The 15,078-nt window shown below is 34.6% G+C and overlaps 4 protein-coding genes across 4 annotated transcripts; 1 reads left to right on the top strand and 3 right to left on the bottom strand.

Annotated features, from left to right (window-relative positions):
- Positions 1-1,685: 1,685 nt before the first annotated feature.
- LOC116137943 (beta-xylosidase/alpha-L-arabinofuranosidase 1-like) lies at positions 1,686-4,546 on the top strand. Its single transcript, XM_031423635.1, has 7 exons — positions 1,686-2,060; positions 2,137-2,442; positions 2,534-2,703; positions 2,806-2,906; positions 2,989-3,336; positions 3,439-3,852; positions 3,936-4,546. The coding sequence occupies exons 1-7, from the start codon at positions 1,686-1,688 to the stop codon at positions 4,544-4,546; spliced, it is 2,325 nt and encodes a 774-aa protein (XP_031279495.1).
- Positions 4,547-6,009: 1,463 nt separating this feature from the next.
- LOC116138063 (transcription factor bHLH144) lies at positions 6,010-9,140 on the bottom strand. The gene is made up of 4 exons (XM_031423780.1): positions 9,021-9,140; positions 8,628-8,769; positions 7,854-8,040; positions 6,010-7,570 (listed from the first exon to the last, which is right to left on the bottom strand). Exon 4 carries the CDS (start codon positions 7,252-7,254, stop codon positions 6,529-6,531), a length of 726 nt encoding a protein of 241 aa, XP_031279640.1. The 5' UTR covers positions 7,255-7,570; positions 7,854-8,040; positions 8,628-8,769; positions 9,021-9,140; the 3' UTR covers positions 6,010-6,528.
- A 2,485-nt stretch (positions 9,141-11,625) lies between these two features.
- LOC116137972 (glucan endo-1,3-beta-D-glucosidase-like) lies at positions 11,626-12,704 on the bottom strand. The gene is made up of 5 exons (XM_031423663.1): positions 12,490-12,704; positions 12,389-12,415; positions 12,252-12,298; positions 11,919-12,153; positions 11,626-11,812 (listed from the first exon to the last, which is right to left on the bottom strand). Exons 1-5 carry the CDS (start codon positions 12,572-12,574, stop codon positions 11,769-11,771), a joined length of 438 nt encoding a protein of 145 aa, XP_031279523.1. The 5' UTR covers positions 12,575-12,704; the 3' UTR covers positions 11,626-11,768.
- A 1,214-nt stretch (positions 12,705-13,918) lies between these two features.
- On the bottom strand, positions 13,919-14,705 carry LOC116137942 (major pollen allergen Ole e 10-like). The gene is made up of 5 exons (XM_031423634.1): positions 14,621-14,705; positions 14,507-14,530; positions 14,374-14,399; positions 14,052-14,286; positions 13,919-13,968 (listed from the first exon to the last, which is right to left on the bottom strand). The coding sequence occupies exons 1-5, from the start codon at positions 14,703-14,705 to the stop codon at positions 13,919-13,921; spliced, it is 420 nt and encodes a 139-aa protein (XP_031279494.1).
- Between the last annotated feature and the right edge of the window lie 373 nt (positions 14,706-15,078).

The following is a 15,078-nucleotide window of genomic DNA, read 5'->3' as shown; positions in this document are numbered from 1 at the left end:
TAACATATAACTTGAAAATTAAAGGATTTGATATAAAAATATTTCTTTCGAAACTTATGACTTCACACTCGAAACCTTTAACATTGATTTAATAGCTATCACACTTGAAATTGTTAACATTAATTTAATACCTATACATAGTACTTAAATTTAGAACAATATACTTGAAACTTGTAATGGAAAACTTGAAATTTAGAACATTGACCTTGATGCTTTTAACATTAAACCTGATATTTTGTCAATGTGAGTTGTACCCAATTAAATTTAAACTTATAGTTTTCTATTTTCAAAAAATAAAATATTAACTCTAAAATTTTAAAATATTTTTTATTTGCCATGTGACAGATAGATTACTAATCAAATGTTGGGTAAGGGAACAAAATCCAAAATGATTATACTTACATGTATTATATGTAGAAAATTAATATTTTGCGTAACTAACAAACGAAATAAAGATTACCCTCACATGTTTGAAGTTAATTATCTAGCAAAATATTATTTTGGCAAATCCATAAAGATTACCGTAACATGTATAGAGTTAATCATCTAGGAAAATAATATTTTGCCTAGCGCAGCATATATCCATAAAGATTACCCTCAAATGTATAGAGTTAATTATGTAGAAAATTAATGGATTTTGTTTTAACATTACATCCATACAATTAAAGTTGAGTTTGATCCATGGTTGGCAAATTTATTTTCTTGTCTTATCCTTATTATTAATTCACATGTCTCTTTGTTCTTATTATCAAAAGAGACGTTGCCAAATCCATGTATAAATTTCAGATAAGAACTTTATATATCTATATATAATGATATTCTATATAAGAAATTGTGTATATACCTTATATAAGAAATTATGTTTATCTCTTCTATCAATGTTTATACATAGAATTTGACATATTTTATTAATTAATTATTGATGCAGTGTATAGTTCACCTCTATACCGTTTGCACTAAAGATAATTTAGTTAAAACAATAATTTTTGTAATTATACTTCTATTAGGTTATAATCTATAATAAAATTAGTTTGATTCCAGTATTATGATTATAGAGTGATTCTATTATATTAAGTAACGAGTCCAATCTTATTTAAGATAATATTAAATTGAAAAACATTTATAATCAAATATGATGTCATTCAATATTACACCAATAACATAAATGAAATCAATCGATATATTTATGATTATTTAATATTAAGGATTTTGTAAGATAGATAACCTAAGATAATTCTAGGTTTTCAAAAGCCATTTTTCAACTCAGATGTTTGAAGCGTTGAACCCAAAACTTGTAATGTTTATAATTCATCTAGATCTAGAATACAAGATTAAAGGTTCTTCTTTCTGGTAAACAAATAAACTATATGAGAAAATTGAGTGATTTTTACTTATCGCTTAGCAACTATAATGATTTCATGCCAATAATTTCGTGATTTATTACCTAATTAGATAGAACAAAATCTTCAAATGTCGCCATTTACAGCGATAATTCTCTTATAAATTCGGATGTATTTATCAACCTCCATAAGCTTCGTACTCTAAGCTAAGCTATGGCAAAACTGTTTTGTTTACTTCTATCTTTTTATCTCTGCATTGGTTTATTTATTATCCATACCAACGCCAAATCATCTCATCATAAACATCACCATCACCATCACCAGAGTGATGATGATAAAACGTACATGTCTCATGTTTATTCTACTAAAACTGGAAGTAATTTCACCTATGTATGCGACCGTTCAAGGTATAAAGATCTTGGAATGGAAGTGTCAGACTTTGCCTTCTGTGATTCATCCCTCCCTTACTCTGTTAGAGTGAAGGATTTGGTGGATCAAATGACACTTTCTGAGAAGGTAAACCAGCTAGGCAATCTTGCTTATGGTGTGCCAAGGCTAGGCCTGCCCAAGTACGAGTGGTGGTCTGAGGCTTTGCATGGTGTCTCCAATGTTGGCCCCGGTACATTCTTTGACGATGTCGTTCCTGGCTCAACAAGTTTCCCCACTGTCATTAGCACAACAGCTTCATTTAATGAGTCATTGTGGAAAAAGATTGGTCAGGTATATAAGATGAAACTTACATTTAGTATTCTACCTAACTTAAACTATACATATACTAATAATTTCATTATTGAAGGCTGTTTCAACGGAAGCTAGAGCCATGTTCAATCTAGGGCGGGCTGGACTGACATATTGGAGTCCGAACATCAATGTTGTGAGAGATCCCAGATGGGGAAGAGCCATAGAAACACCAGGTGAAGATCCTTTTGTTGTTGGCAGGTATGCTGTGAACTATGTTAGAGGTCTTCAAGATGTCGAGGGACATGAAAATTATACTGATTTGAACTCTAGACCTCTCAAAGTCTCTTCATGCTGTAAGCATTATGCTGCATACGATGTTGACTACTGGCTAGGTATTGATCGCACCAGTTTTGATGCAAGGGTAAGTAACATGATTAAAAAAAAAAAAGTTACATCTGGCTAAGAGAAGTTCAGAAATATTTATTATTCTCACAATTTTTAAAATTTTGAAGGTGCATGAGCAAGATATGGTGGAAACGTTCCTCCGACCATTCGAAATGTGTGTTAAAGACGGTGATGTTAGCAGTGTTATGTGCTCTTATAACCGTGTTAATGGCATACCAACTTGTGCTGATCCTAAACTTTTGAATCAAACCATTAGAGGAGAATGGGATCTTCATGGGTACAAAATTTAAATTTATGAATTAATATTTCATTGTTAATACGATCATTTTAATCAGATTAAACTACTCAAACCAAATTATACTATTGAAACCCTTTTCAGATATATAGTGTCAGATTGTGATTCAATTGATGTAATGGTGAATAAGCACAAATTTCTTGGTGACACAAATGAGGATGCTGTTGCCCAAACATTAAAAGCAGGTAAATAAATTATGTTATAACCTGAGCTATATGTTCTTATGGATTTATGGTTTAAGCTACATAATTGTTTTATATGATTTAGGTTTGGATTTGGACTGTGGCATTTTCTACCCGAATTTCACCGCAAATGCCGTGAAACAAGGGAAGGTCAGGGAAGGAGATATTGATAAGTCATTAAAGTATCTCTACACTGTGCTAATGAGGCTAGGCTTCTTTGATGGAAGCCCTAATTCCAAATATAAATCTCTTGGCAAGGATGATGTGTGCACTAAAGAGAACATTGAGTTAGCCACAGAAGCAGCGAGGGAGGGAGTTGTTCTTTTGAAAAATGATAACGACACTCTTCCTTTGCACTCTGCTAAGATAAAAAATCTAGCCGTGGTTGGGCCACATGCCAATGCTACATCAGCTATGATTGGAAATTATGCAGGTAATCAAAATTGACTAGAATTAATTGTGCTTCTATAAATAGTTATTCTGTGTTGAAAATTAACTAACCTGCAATATTTCTGAAAATTTTGTCATGTTATAGGCATTCCATGTCAGTTCACATCTCCTATTGATGGCTTGAAAACATATGGAAAGGTCAACTACAAAATGGGATGTGGTGATGTTATTTGCAGGAATGAAACCTTCGTATTCCCGGCCGTGCAAGCTGCAAAGTATGCTGATGCTACCATAATACTGGCTGGCTTAGATTTGTCTGTGGAGGCAGAGAGCTTGGATAGGGAGAATCTCACACTTCCTGGTTACCAAACTCAACTTATCAATCAGGTTGCCCAAGTTGCAAAGGGTCCAGTTATTCTTGTTATATTGTCAGCAGGTGGTGTTGATATCAGCTTTGCTAAGGACAATACAAATATCAAATCCATCTTGTGGGCTGGTTATCCTGGAGAGGAAGGTGGTCAAGCCATTGCCGATGTTGTCTTTGGGAATTACAACCCTGGTAAGCATTATTATTATATTTCTTAAACTTACATGTATAAAATATGTCTTATCTTTTTCTTTTCTTTCTTTCTCCCTTTCCAGGAGGAAGATTACCTCTTACATGGTTTGAAAATGACTATGTGAATATGCTGCCAATGACATCGATGCCTTTGAGGCCCATTGACAGCTTAGGCTATCCAGGCCGAACATATAAATTCTATAATGGCTCTACAGTGTATCCATTTGGATATGGCCTCAGTTACACCCAATTCAATTACAAGTTAACATCCACACAAAGGTCAATCCGCATAAATTTGAATAAGTTCCAACATTGCCGCTCCATAGATTACACAGACAGTGCCCGCAAGCCCCCATGTCCTGGAGTCCTGATCAACGACTTGACATGTGATGATCAATTTTCATTTGAAGTTGAAGTTCAAAATCTAGGAGAAAGAGATGGCAGCGAGGTAGTCATAGTTTACTCAACGCCCCCGGAGGGAATTGCCGCAAGTTATAACAAGCAAGTGATTGGTTTTCAGAGGATTTTTGTGGCAAAAGGAGGCAGTGAGAAGGTTAAATTTGATCTCAACGTTTGCAAGAGCTTAGGAATTGTTGACTATGCTGCTAACAGTCTGTTACCATCTGGTGGACACACCATTACAATTGGCGACAGTGGAATTTCATTCCCTGTTCATGTCTATTTAGAACATTAGGAGGCACTTAAGCACAGCAATATGTTTAAGCTTTTATGTTCTGTTAGTCTAGTTCATGATCTTAGGATGTCAACACAATAAAATGTTGAAGAATCTCACTTGTCAATTTTATTTTATGATATATTTTTTGGTAATCGAAGTGTTTAGGCCAGCTTCCGCATACTTCAACTAATCTCCGAAGTTTATTAAACACCCTACAAGCCCAAAGAATTATATAAGTCACAATGTTATTGTGATAAGTGGTCACAAGATTTGAATCCAAGAACTCAAGAAAGGGAGCAAGCCTCCTTGACCGTCAAACAATCCTTAGGGTTTTATTTTATGATATTGGTATAAGGGAAAGCTAAAACTTAAACATTGTTCTTGCCATTGCTTGAACTGCCTTGAAACAAGTGGTTTAACTATAAACACCGCTTTAAACATGAAAAAAGATTTCATTGATCCTGCATATGAACATTAATGAACTTGCATATATTATGATCAGTCAATGGCAATGCAGAATAACTGGGAAAGCTGAATAAAATTTTAGTTGCTTTATTCTGTTTACCAAGTGGTCAAAAAGAAATCTGACAAAATAATCATAGCCATTATTCAATGATGTTACGCTTCTTACAAGTTGTTGCCAGTAAATTTTCGATTCCTTCTGTACGTTATGATATTGCATTAAGCTGATTAATGCATTTTTCATAAAGTCTAATTAAAGCAGATGTTCGCACATTCTTTTGTACTGCCTCTCAAAGTATTTCGTTGAAGAATTTTGAATCCTTAAAAGAAAGAAGCTGAAGATTTTCAAGTTTTATGATTTCAGCGTTGAACTTGTGTTAAGTTTTATGATTCCAGGGTGTTGAATGATCAAGAAAACAATAAAATCATGGGTTCTGATCCTAATGCTCCATTAACACGTTCCTCCATTAAATAGACATCCAACTTCGACTGAAAGTCTGAAACACGAGGGCTTCCAACGTCCAAGGTCGGTAGAATCCTATGCTCATCTTAAAATATATAATATTGGATGGAACAATGTTTATGTTATGCATAGATTATCATATTTTTGTTAAGAAATCGAATCAAATTAACAAACAAATCTTTTTCGATTCTTAATTTGTTATTCACTTATGGCAGAAGGTGTTTGTTAGAGGAAAGAATTTCAGAAAAACTGTCAACAAAATCGTTTGTTGAACAAAGAATATGACCACAGCACCCAAATGCTTTATTAGAATTGATAATGAGATAACAAGGTGGGTCCAATTTTAAGGCACAAACAAAAACTGGGGAGGCCGCAGCTAAAAAGTTTTCATTGGTGCGCCATTACAGCACTAGCAATTGGGTCGGCAGCTGGCAGATATGTGAGAAGGGGGGAAAAAAAAAAAAAAAAAAAAAAAAAAAGGCACCATGCACGCATAACCATGACATAATGTCTCCGAAATTTTCCAACTACACAAAACAAATGTAGCATAATAGCAAAAGCAAAGATTAGAGCATAAACAGAAATGCAAAAGTTGACTTACAATAGCGACAGAATCCTGAGCAATTTGGGATCCATCACCCGATAAGGACCACTTAACCTCTTGATAAGGAATAAGCATATATAACCACAATGCAACAAAAGGAGTGTCCACTGTGCATCATTATTACATAAATATACTATTCCAGAAATATCAAGATGGCATACAGATTTTATGTGGCGACTAGATAAAGTGTATGCATATTACACAATATGCTCCTCGGCATAATCTTAGTCTTGGCCAACAAACACAAGTGCATCAAGTGAATTTCAAAGTTCAACCATCTGCATCATTGTCAGCACAATAAACCCGATTAACATGAAAACTATAAAACAAGTTCCGAATGCCTCCTTAATGCTATTATCCAAATTGTGCCAACCGGCCCAGGGGAGATGGAGACGATATAACCAGAATACTGCAAACTTGAATCATAAAAAAAAAAGTGTCGAATCACTGTTACCAGGCATGGTATCAAGCCTAGTTTTTGAAATTTCCAACTCCAAGCTTCTGTACTTCGACCTTCAGAGACTTCAGGTACTTCACAGCTTCATCCAGAACAGTAACAGTATTCATCTGATCACCACCAGGAACAATTCCCCTCAATACTTTCACCATCTTCTTCATTTTCTGTTGTTTCCGCTCAATGTTACAGTTGCTAGTGCTGCCAGAGGACTTAACTTTTGAAGAAGATGATTTATTCTTTTGGTGTTCAGAAGCATAACTGGAAACAGAATCAGGTGAGTTGCATCCGTAATTTCCAACAGTTCTTGCTGTGCTGACCTCTTCCTCATCATAATCTTCTTCTTCCTCCTCTTCCAAGCTCAGCAATGCATCAATATCATCTGAATCCTCTTTTAGAGAAGAGGACATCCCTCTTTTCAAATCAGTAACATCCTTCCTCTCAAAGATGTCTTGGATGTAATTTGCACAGAAATTCAAACTAGGGCCATCAAATTTGTGTGCACTAGCAGGATGGAACATAATTTGACTTCGGTGATGAGTTTGATCTAAGATAACGAAATTCTTAGGACAAACCTCAGAGGGCTGCAATTCAACACCATCAAACGGTATTGGTGGCCTTGCAGCCGGAGGTAAAACTGCACCAAAGGCAGGCGCAACAGGAATATGCATGTAGTCATTAACCCCAAGATTTCCAAAGGGGGGCACTGCCTTTCTTGGGTAAAATTGCTGGTCTCTCTGCATCTAAGGTCTATTTAATTGAAAAAAAAAAATATAAGGAAAGAAGGATTTTCACCTTTTAGTTGAAAACTCTAGAATTATTGATTGGATGAAGGTTCCTAAAGCGACAATACCACTAATAGTAATCACACTATTGCCATGCCAGAACAAGTGAGCCGTCTATCCCAAAGCAACAGTTTAGAAAATCAACTATTTCGTTCTCTCAATGCCTTCTTATGTATAAACAAAATGACGGCAGACCATCCCAAATCCCAATATCCCAGAACTTCGTACTACTAGACTACGTGACAGGTTTAAGCAACTGACGGAAATATTCAGCCTGTAAAAACAAATTGAAAGTCACTATTATTATCAAGACAAAGTCGTAACATTAAACTAGTTACTATTCACCAATCAGGAATCATAAAAGATAACACCGTGTAGAATCTCTAGACAGTGAAAAATCAAACTAGTTACTGTACCATCAAACTGGTACCATATCCAAATCTTTTCACATAATCTAAAACAAAAAAATCTTTTGGCCATTCCAAAGCCATACCAAATGCAGGCTATGAGCATTTATAATAACATTGAAAGTGAAGAAAAGGCAGAAGCATGCTTACCTGACAAACTTGCACCAGTTGGTAATACGCAATGACACCAACGCTCATTTTAATTTTCCCAACGTCCTTCACTGCTCGATATCTCTTTATGGTTACCGCAACATACATTCTCACTTCCTCCAACCAATATTTAGTTATAAACACGCTTGATAGAAATATCTTTTACAAACTAATGTAACTTCACCAACTGCATTGCACAAGAACCCTCAAAACATCATTAAGGGAAGTGAGAAAACATCATTAAGGAAAGTGAGAATCCAATAAGAAACAAGATTGTATACCATATACTTCATTTTGGACCGGAAACAAACATTAAAAATTAAAATAATAATAATTTATATTTAGCTTTCAAACATGCATATGTAATTATTTTGAGTCAAAAACTTTTCCGTGGAACAGTTAGTGGCTTAGTGCGGTAGCAAGAACAAGATTTTCAGATCAGGCCAAGGTACCACACAAGTGTTAACTTTACTACCAGTATAAGTGACATCTTTTAATTAATCCCACCAGAACACAAAAATCAAAACTGATTTTTTTCATCTCTAGTAAGCAAACAGATACTTGAGAAAAGATATCAAAAACTTTTCTAATTAATTGAATATTCCATTTCTATGAGAAAAGATACGATTTTTTTTCCCAATTAACTGACTATTGCATTTCTAATTTCCTATTCAAATCTAAAATTGTTCATACTTTTATCAAGCATTTACAGTTACAAACATAATTTGGTCCAAATAAAAGCAAATTAAACAGAAGAAATGACAAAAATCTCACCAGAAGAAATCAAAATTACAGTATAACACGAAAGAACACCACCAAGGTCCTGCTGTAATTCACAAAAAATGAAGTCCACGGCATGTTGACCTTTTTCATTCAACCCCCAATTACCATATAATATTGAACTTAAACACCAGTTCTGCAAAAAGTAACAATGAAACAAGTATGAGAGAACAACGTAAACAATGAATACAAAAAAAATCCCAGATCTCGGAATAAAAGATAGCTAAAGAACTAAAAATTGAAACTTTTTACAACACTCATAAACATACAAAAAAAACCTTAATTCCCACATAGCCAAAACAAAAATCAAACAACATAAGCATTCATAACTCGAAAACAATAAAAAAAAAAGGAAAAGTAAAAGTAAAAACGAAAAATAAAACGAACCCAAGATGGTTTTTTTTAAAAGAAGATTCCAAAGAAAACTGAAGATGGAAGCGAGGTCAAGTAAACTCCAGAGATAAGTTCCCTAGATTTGCGCCGAAGAGATCTAAAGAGAAAGAGATATGTTATGTTGTTGTGGCAAATGAGAAGTGTTATTGTTGCTGTATATAAATTTTGATTTTTGATTATTTATTTATTTATTTTATTAAAATAAAATTGGGCTGGGCTGAGTTGTGTTTACTTGGGATGTGTGCGAGTTTCAGACAAGGAGGAGTCAAACGCGGGAAATTTGGACCGTTGGATGCAGCACGCGTGAAGGTGGACAGTGGGGCTCACGATGTTTGACGAAATTGCAAATATTGTTTAATGCCTTTTTTCCTTTGTGATTGTTATTAGTCTAATCACACCTTTAATTAATCATTATTTATTCTCATCGTGCCCTATTTTGCTTTTTTCTTGATTCCATTTGAACCTTATTTCTACCCTTTTTTNCGCGTGAAGGTGGACAGTGGGGCTCACGATGTTTGACGAAATTGCAAATATTGTTTAATGCCTTTTTTCCTTTGTGATTGTTATTAGTCTAATCACACCTTTAATTAATCATTATTTATTCTCATCGTGCCCTATTTTGCTTTTTTCTTGATTCCATTTGAACCTTATTTCTACCCTTTTTTATTTTCAACTGTTAATTTATTTTTAAATTTTCTGTATAAAATACAAAACATCAATTTTTTTTTTTTTTTTTTTGGTCATCGCGATATCCGAGCCAGTTTAGGCACACATTGACTAATCCTTGAGACCTTAAAGTTAACAATTAGCTACCGAAAAGAATTAAATACAAAACCTTTTGAATAGTTTACCTAAGAGTGTTTAGCCGCGTTTGGTTTATTATTTTGGATAGGATGTTGGTGATAGTATTGGATAGTTGGATAGGGGAGTATTACGAGATAAAATTTAAAAATTTATAAAAAAGCCCCTAAGGTTTGCTAATTTAATAAACACCCCAATATATTAAAATATTGTAAAATGACAAAAACATCTCTACCACTCGCAGTGCCAGATTCCGACCATCACCGTCGGAATCTGGCCGGAAAATTGGATAACCACACATACTGATCGGATCTGGCGGGTATTAGATCGATATGACCTTTTCCGGCCATATCCACCACGGATCTGACCGAAAAAGGCCTGATCTAAGGCCGGATGTGGCCTTCGACGGCCAGAAAAGGCCATGACGGCCAAAGATGTGGCTGTCGTTGTCTGTTAACGACGGCTAAGATTTGACCGTCGTTTACAGTCAATGATGGCCATTTCTTTGGCCATCGTTGACGGCCAAATCTGACCTTTTCCGCACCGAAAAATGGTAGGTAATGGTCAGATCTGGCTATTACCGACCATTTTCGGTGGTCGTGTGACTGTTGTGACAGATTTCGGCTACCATCAGCGGTGGTTGCCGGAATCTGGTAAGTATTGGTGGGTGGGGGTGTTTTTATTAGTTTTTAAACTTTTTTCTGGAGGTATTTTATGAAATTAATAAACTTATGAGGTCTAAAAGGAATTAAAAAAATATACTAATGTTTTGGGAATAACGTGTCAAACAATATTTGAAGAATAGGATTGAGAATATGGATAAAAACAATAAGTCAAACGCACCCCTTATCGTTCCACCCAATCATCCAAGAGTGGTTAAAAGATCAAATTTCATGAATCAATACATACAGGTTATTTTAATGTATACACTACTAGAAGAGAATATATTTACTGATTTTGATATATTTTGTATATAAAATTATAAATAAACATAATTTTCAATACAATAATATTCTAAATATTTTACCATTTAACGGGGATACACGTTAAGATAACCCAATACATATTACTAATTAATAATTAATAAGAAAATGTCTATAAATTTTTTTAATATAATTCTTGTATTTTGATGAAAGTAAATGAGTGTATATTGCCAAAATTTTATTTTCTTAAACAAAATGTTAACAAAATAAAGAACCCATGTATAATGTGAAGCTAATTTTGGCATTAGTTAAATTTTTTTAAAAAAAAAAAAAGGGTTAATCAATAATAAAAAATTTAAATTTGTTTACCAAAATTCATTATTAATTAGGTTCATCTGGGTAATCATGGTGCTTAAATCAACTATAATCATGAAGGTAACATCTTCTAGGTAGATTTGAATCCACAGGTATGAAAAGGATTAAGAATTAATCACATTGATTAATTGATTTTGATGATTAAATTATCTTTTAATTTTTAAAATCATAATAAATATGAGTAGTCAAAATCTATATTGACAAAAGTTACCAAATGTTTGGTGGCGTTTATAAATTCACTTAATCTCACCCATATTAGTGGTTTAACTTTATTCCCTCTGTCCACCACGTTTAACATATTTTATTTTTGCGAACACGCTCAAGTTCCATTAAATATCTAACAAGTCCAGAAAACCAGAATAAATCACAATGTGGTAGGCGATCTCAAGATTCGAATCTAAAAACTCAATAAAGAAAATAAACTTTCTTGACCACCCGATCAAACTGTTGAGATTTCACTTTAAACATATTAGAGAATAATAACAAACAATGATGCCTTTGCACTATCTAATTAAACATTACAAATATAATCCGATTTAATATTATTTCATGGAATTTAAAATCTAGTAATGAAAAGGACAACACTATTCTTTGTAGTTGAAACATCAAATGAGTGGTCCATCCATTATTCCCTCTTTAACTTTTAGCCACGATGGCCACTATAATCGTAAGTGCAGGTACCATAACCTGTTGAACAATACATAGAAAAAGATTACGAGAGAAATTCTTAGGTGTAGACGCCTGCAAATGAAAATGGCGTTATATATATAACAATAAAATGGATTTGGCTTACTGGGGTCATTTGTAACAATGAGGCCAGTCTTCCTGAAGTCACAACTGGAAGGATTTCTGCCATTGCTCTGAAAGTAAAGATTCATGGCAAAGGAGGCATGGTTTAAGAGAGTTGCTGGGTTGTAGCAGGCGCCGCCCACATGTGTAGGGGTGCAGTCGACATGATTGCAAGCGTAATTGATGTTTAGCAACAGCATATCGTTATTTGTTCCAGGTTTTGCCACACACCATGTTGCCTGGAACATTTGATTCAAAGCACTTAATTTCAGAATATTGTTGATTAAATTTGTTGCAATCAGTATTAATGAAGTTGTAGAAAATATCAAACACTTGCATCGGAATTCTGCGCCATTGTTGGCCCGTTATCTGATTGATGTCCTCCTGCATAAGTGTTATGGTGAAACTGAAATCATGATTCTGAAAAACATATAGAATGAAACTGAAAATATATATCTTGTTACTGATACGCACCACTCTGAAAAGTGCAGCTCTCATAACCTGCTGGATGGCACAGGACAGGGAGTTAATTTTACAGAAACTTTATGCTTGGAAATACAATTTAAGTGCCTTACTTGGATCAGTCACCGAAATGAGTCCGGAATCTTTGAAATTACAATCCCACGAGTGTCTGCCCATAGCTTGGTAATACATATTCATGGCAAAGGAGGCATGGTGTATGTAAGTGTCTGGATAGAAGCAGGAACCACCCTGTTGTATCAAATCACAATCTATACGATTGCAAGCATAGTCTAGATTTCCAATTAGTGTGGAGATGTTGGCCGTCGGATTTGCAACACACCAAGTTCTCTGCAACACCATAAAAAAATTTAATAAAAATGGGTAAAATTCAGTCAGGATATTCAAGTATAATTTGTCTGTGAAAATTATTCAAAAAATATTACTTGGGCAGTAACCATCTTCAACAATCCTCCTGCACAAATGTACCAAAGAAAATCATTTAAGTTATAAGCCAACACAAAAACCTGGAACTCATTAGATGCCCCAGAAGTGAAATTTACCTGAACTGAAGAAGAAACAGAGGAAAAGGGAAAGAATGTGAAAGGAAAGAGTAAGGCTGGCCATTTTGGTTGTGTGAAGCAGTGAAGTTGACGATGAAAGTGAATCAATAAACTTGAAGGACGAAGTTAGAATTAGTTATATATATAGAGAGAGAGAGAGAGCGTGAAGTGTGCGAAGGTGGCCTAAATATTCATGGCAATCTCATTTCCTTGAGGAGGAGTTAGGTAACGCTTGAATTTCATGTTCACAGAGCCACACATGGAAGCAGGTTTTAAATTTGTAAATTGCTGACATCCGAATTTGGAATGAGAATATATGACGTTATTCTAATTTCTATTGCATTTTAGATATTATTCTCTTTCCTTTATTGTAGAGACTGCATCATTATTATAATAGGATGTGTATTCACATCAATTCAATACAATTAAATTGAATTCCTCTCAGATATCTTTCAAGCATACTCCGACCATTTTAGTTATCTCTTTTGTCCTCTCAAATATATTTTTTGGACATACTTCAGCGTTCTTCAATTGTTTTTCTTACCCTTTCAATTCTGATGTGGTATCGGAGCTCCTCTCACAATTCTGACATAAATTGGCCCATATTTTCTTTGCTAAGCTTGTATGCATGATCTTGTTTGTATTAAAACAATCTTTCTATCTTCTAGTTTTCTGAATTGAATGAGACATCGTTTACTTTAGATTTTTTACTTAGTGACAAGTGTGGAAGTAGAATTTTTTGTATTGGTTTCTTGATTATCCGGCAAAGTGAACAAGTGTATCAGTGAGCAGTTTTATTTCGGTTTCTCATGAGATGGTTTGTATATGTTGTTAACAATATTAATCCCAATTCAGAGGAAATTAAATTCCAAATCACCAACAACGGAAATTTATAATTGATGTTTTGAAAATGAGGTACATCCCAAAATTAAGGTTATTATCTTCGACACTTCAATCCATCTATGGCCTCTCCAGTACGCGACTATATTTGTAGTGGTAATGCAGAAGCATAATAGCAACCAGTACCATAACCTGCACAAAGGCACACAAACAGATTTCATTAGTTATATTAAGATTTTCCATTTGAAAATGAAGATAGAAAGTACTGGTGTTACCTGGATTGCTGGTAACAATCATGGCAGAATTGTTGAAGTCACAGCTTGCAGCATCCCTGCCAGAAAGTTGGTAGTAACTATTCATAGCATACGAGGCATGGTGCATGAGGGTATTAGGGTTGAAGCAGAGACCACCTTCTTTAATTGGGTCACAGTTCGTCTTTTGGCAAGCAAAATCAATGTTGGATTGCAATATATTGTCGTTTGCTGTAGGTTTTGCCACACACCAAGTATTCTGCAAGATCTTAAGTCAATCTAATGAATGAAATAATGATATATTTTCATTAGTAAATGGTTATTAATCAAAGGATTTCCAATTTACCGATGTGTCCACATCTGCTTCAGCCCCTGCAATGAATTACGCAATCATGGATCAAAATCTTATATTAATTGCGACCATAATCAACTATTAGACACAAATATGACTCTTCCCAGCTGCTTTAAGTAACACATACCAGGGTAAGTGCAACTAGAAGAACCTGCAAAACGAGAGGAAACAAAATTTTGTGGTTTTTATTATCACATTCGACATGGGATTATAAATTAGAGGTTTGGAATGGCTTAATTACTTGGATCAGTCAAAGCAATGAGGGCGGAGCTTTTGAAGTCACAATCAAATTTCTGTCTGCCGGATGCCTGATAGAAAGCATTCATGGCAAAAGAGGTATGGTGCATGAGTGTATTTGGGTCGAAGCATGAACCGCCTTGCTGTATAGGGCTGCAATCTGCGTGGCTACAGCTAAAATCTATATCACCCCGCAGCACTCGATTATTGGCTGCAGGCTTCGCCACGCACCAAGTCCTCTACAAGTACCATTATAGCGTCTTATCAGAGTCGGTACATTACTACATAGATTAGATTTTAAAGCATGTGAATTACTGTAATATAATTTCAATGTCAGGGATTTCTACTACCTGCACTTCCGCTAAAATTGAAATTTTTTCTGCAAAATATGAGGTCATGTATCAGAAGAAATGAGTAACATGCATTAAAAAATAAAACACACAGAAATTAGTAGGAAATACA

This window comes from Pistacia vera, unplaced genomic scaffold (assembly GCF_008641045.1).
Source record: "Pistacia vera cultivar Batoury unplaced genomic scaffold, PisVer_v2 Contig338, whole genome shotgun sequence".
NCBI classification, from domain to species: domain Eukaryota; kingdom Viridiplantae; phylum Streptophyta; class Magnoliopsida; order Sapindales; family Anacardiaceae; genus Pistacia; species Pistacia vera.
Note: the sequence above shows the minus strand (reverse complement) of the source record. Positions and strands in the feature narration are given on the sequence as shown.